Genomic DNA, 1,580 nt, shown 5'->3' on the forward strand with positions numbered 1-1,580 from the left:
ATATACTGTATATATCTCTTTAATGTAATGTTAAGTAATTTGTGTGATTTTTATATTTATTTTCTTTCATTTATTATATAATCCTATATATTAATGCAATGTATATAATATATATATGTTTGATTTATAACCGAGTCTATGATGCTATCGGTGTGTTTGTCTCTACAATTATCTTATAGTTGTGTCGTTTATAATTGCAAACGACGCGCTAAATATAATTACAATGTTATCATGTTGCTGCTCATAATTTAAAATTTTAATAAGTATACATATTTTACAGTGTATACAGTATATATATATACTGTATATATATATATAATAAAATACATATTCAACATTTTTATACGTTAAAACAAAAATGGAAAGAGAGAGAGAGAGAGAGAGAGAGAGAATATGTATATATGTATGTCCCCTCCGGACATATTTATAAAGTTCTCTATTATTATATAATATATAGACAAAAATTTTCATTTGTGATATTGTTAATGATGATTAACAGATACTCTCTTATAAGTCTCTTTCTCTCTCTCTCTCTCTCTCTCTCTATATATATATATATATATACAGCTTGTCTTTTGGGAAGATAGCGCCACCTAAACGGTATAATATAAAAAATTGGTTGACACGTGGTTTTGATTGTTTACATATCAAACCCTTAACCTGTGATTTTCATCTAATTATCTCTAGTCGTGTATAAGATATAACCATTTAAAGAGGTCTGGTCAGAAGTTTTTCGGTGATACCAATGGAGTTATCGGAGGAACACAAACGTGTCATAATTTATTATGAGTTTTTGTCCACACAAGACCCGAACGAAATTTATCGTCGGATGGTGGACAGGTTGGGCAATAATAGCCCTGCTTACAGTACAATCACCAAATGGATCCGACATTTCAAACTCGGTGTACGGTCACTCAAAGATGGCGAAAGAAAAGGTCCGGAAGTTACTATATCGACCCCTGAAAATGCGGCCGCTGTCGAAAAGATAATAAGAGCAGATCCATGGATCACATACCGTGAGTTAGAGGAAAAATCAGGCATTCATCGCACAACACTTCAAAAAATATGCACTGATTTGATTGGCGTACGGAAGCGTTTATGTCGGTTTGTTCCTCACTTTCTATCAGATGAACAAAAACAACAACGTGTGAACATTTGCCGAGAAAATCTAAAGATGTGGAAGAATAAGGGACATGTTTTAATTGATAAGATCACTACAGGTGATGAAACATATGTTCACTATTATGAGTATGATATGAGTATGAAAACAATGATATGAATTACTATATTTTAAATATTTATATTGTATTCTCTGATTTGGTTGTGAATTAGAAAGTATATAAAAAAGTATTATATTATATATATTATTTAAAATAAGTTTTAACATTGTATTTTTAGGCAAAAGTTTATTGCGTAATCTTAATTTATGTAAAATGTATAAAAAGATTAATTTTAACAAAAATTATATTACTTTTGTAACTTTTCTGAAAAATTTTGTTAATAATTAAAATATAATTTATTCAAAAACATTTCACAGTTCAGCAAAAGTATAAATTAAAATGAGTTTAATTAAAATTTTA

At 28.6% G+C, this 1,580-nt stretch overlaps 1 protein-coding gene across 1 annotated transcript; it reads left to right on the top strand.

The window, feature by feature from the left end:
• Window positions 1-745: 745 nt before the first annotated feature.
• On the top strand, window positions 746-1,279 carry LOC128960235 (uncharacterized). The gene has a single exon (XM_054306307.1). The coding sequence runs from the start codon at window positions 746-748 to the stop codon at window positions 1,277-1,279; it is 534 nt and encodes a 177-aa protein (XP_054162282.1).
• Window positions 1,280-1,580: the final 301 nt, after the last annotated feature.

The sequence above is a fragment of the Oppia nitens genome, unplaced genomic scaffold, assembly GCF_028296485.1.
Source record: "Oppia nitens isolate AA-2021 unplaced genomic scaffold, nextdenovo-longstitch-racon4-pilon3 scaffold4_pilon_pilon_pilon, whole genome shotgun sequence".
NCBI classification, from domain to species: domain Eukaryota; kingdom Metazoa; phylum Arthropoda; class Arachnida; order Sarcoptiformes; family Oppiidae; genus Oppia; species Oppia nitens.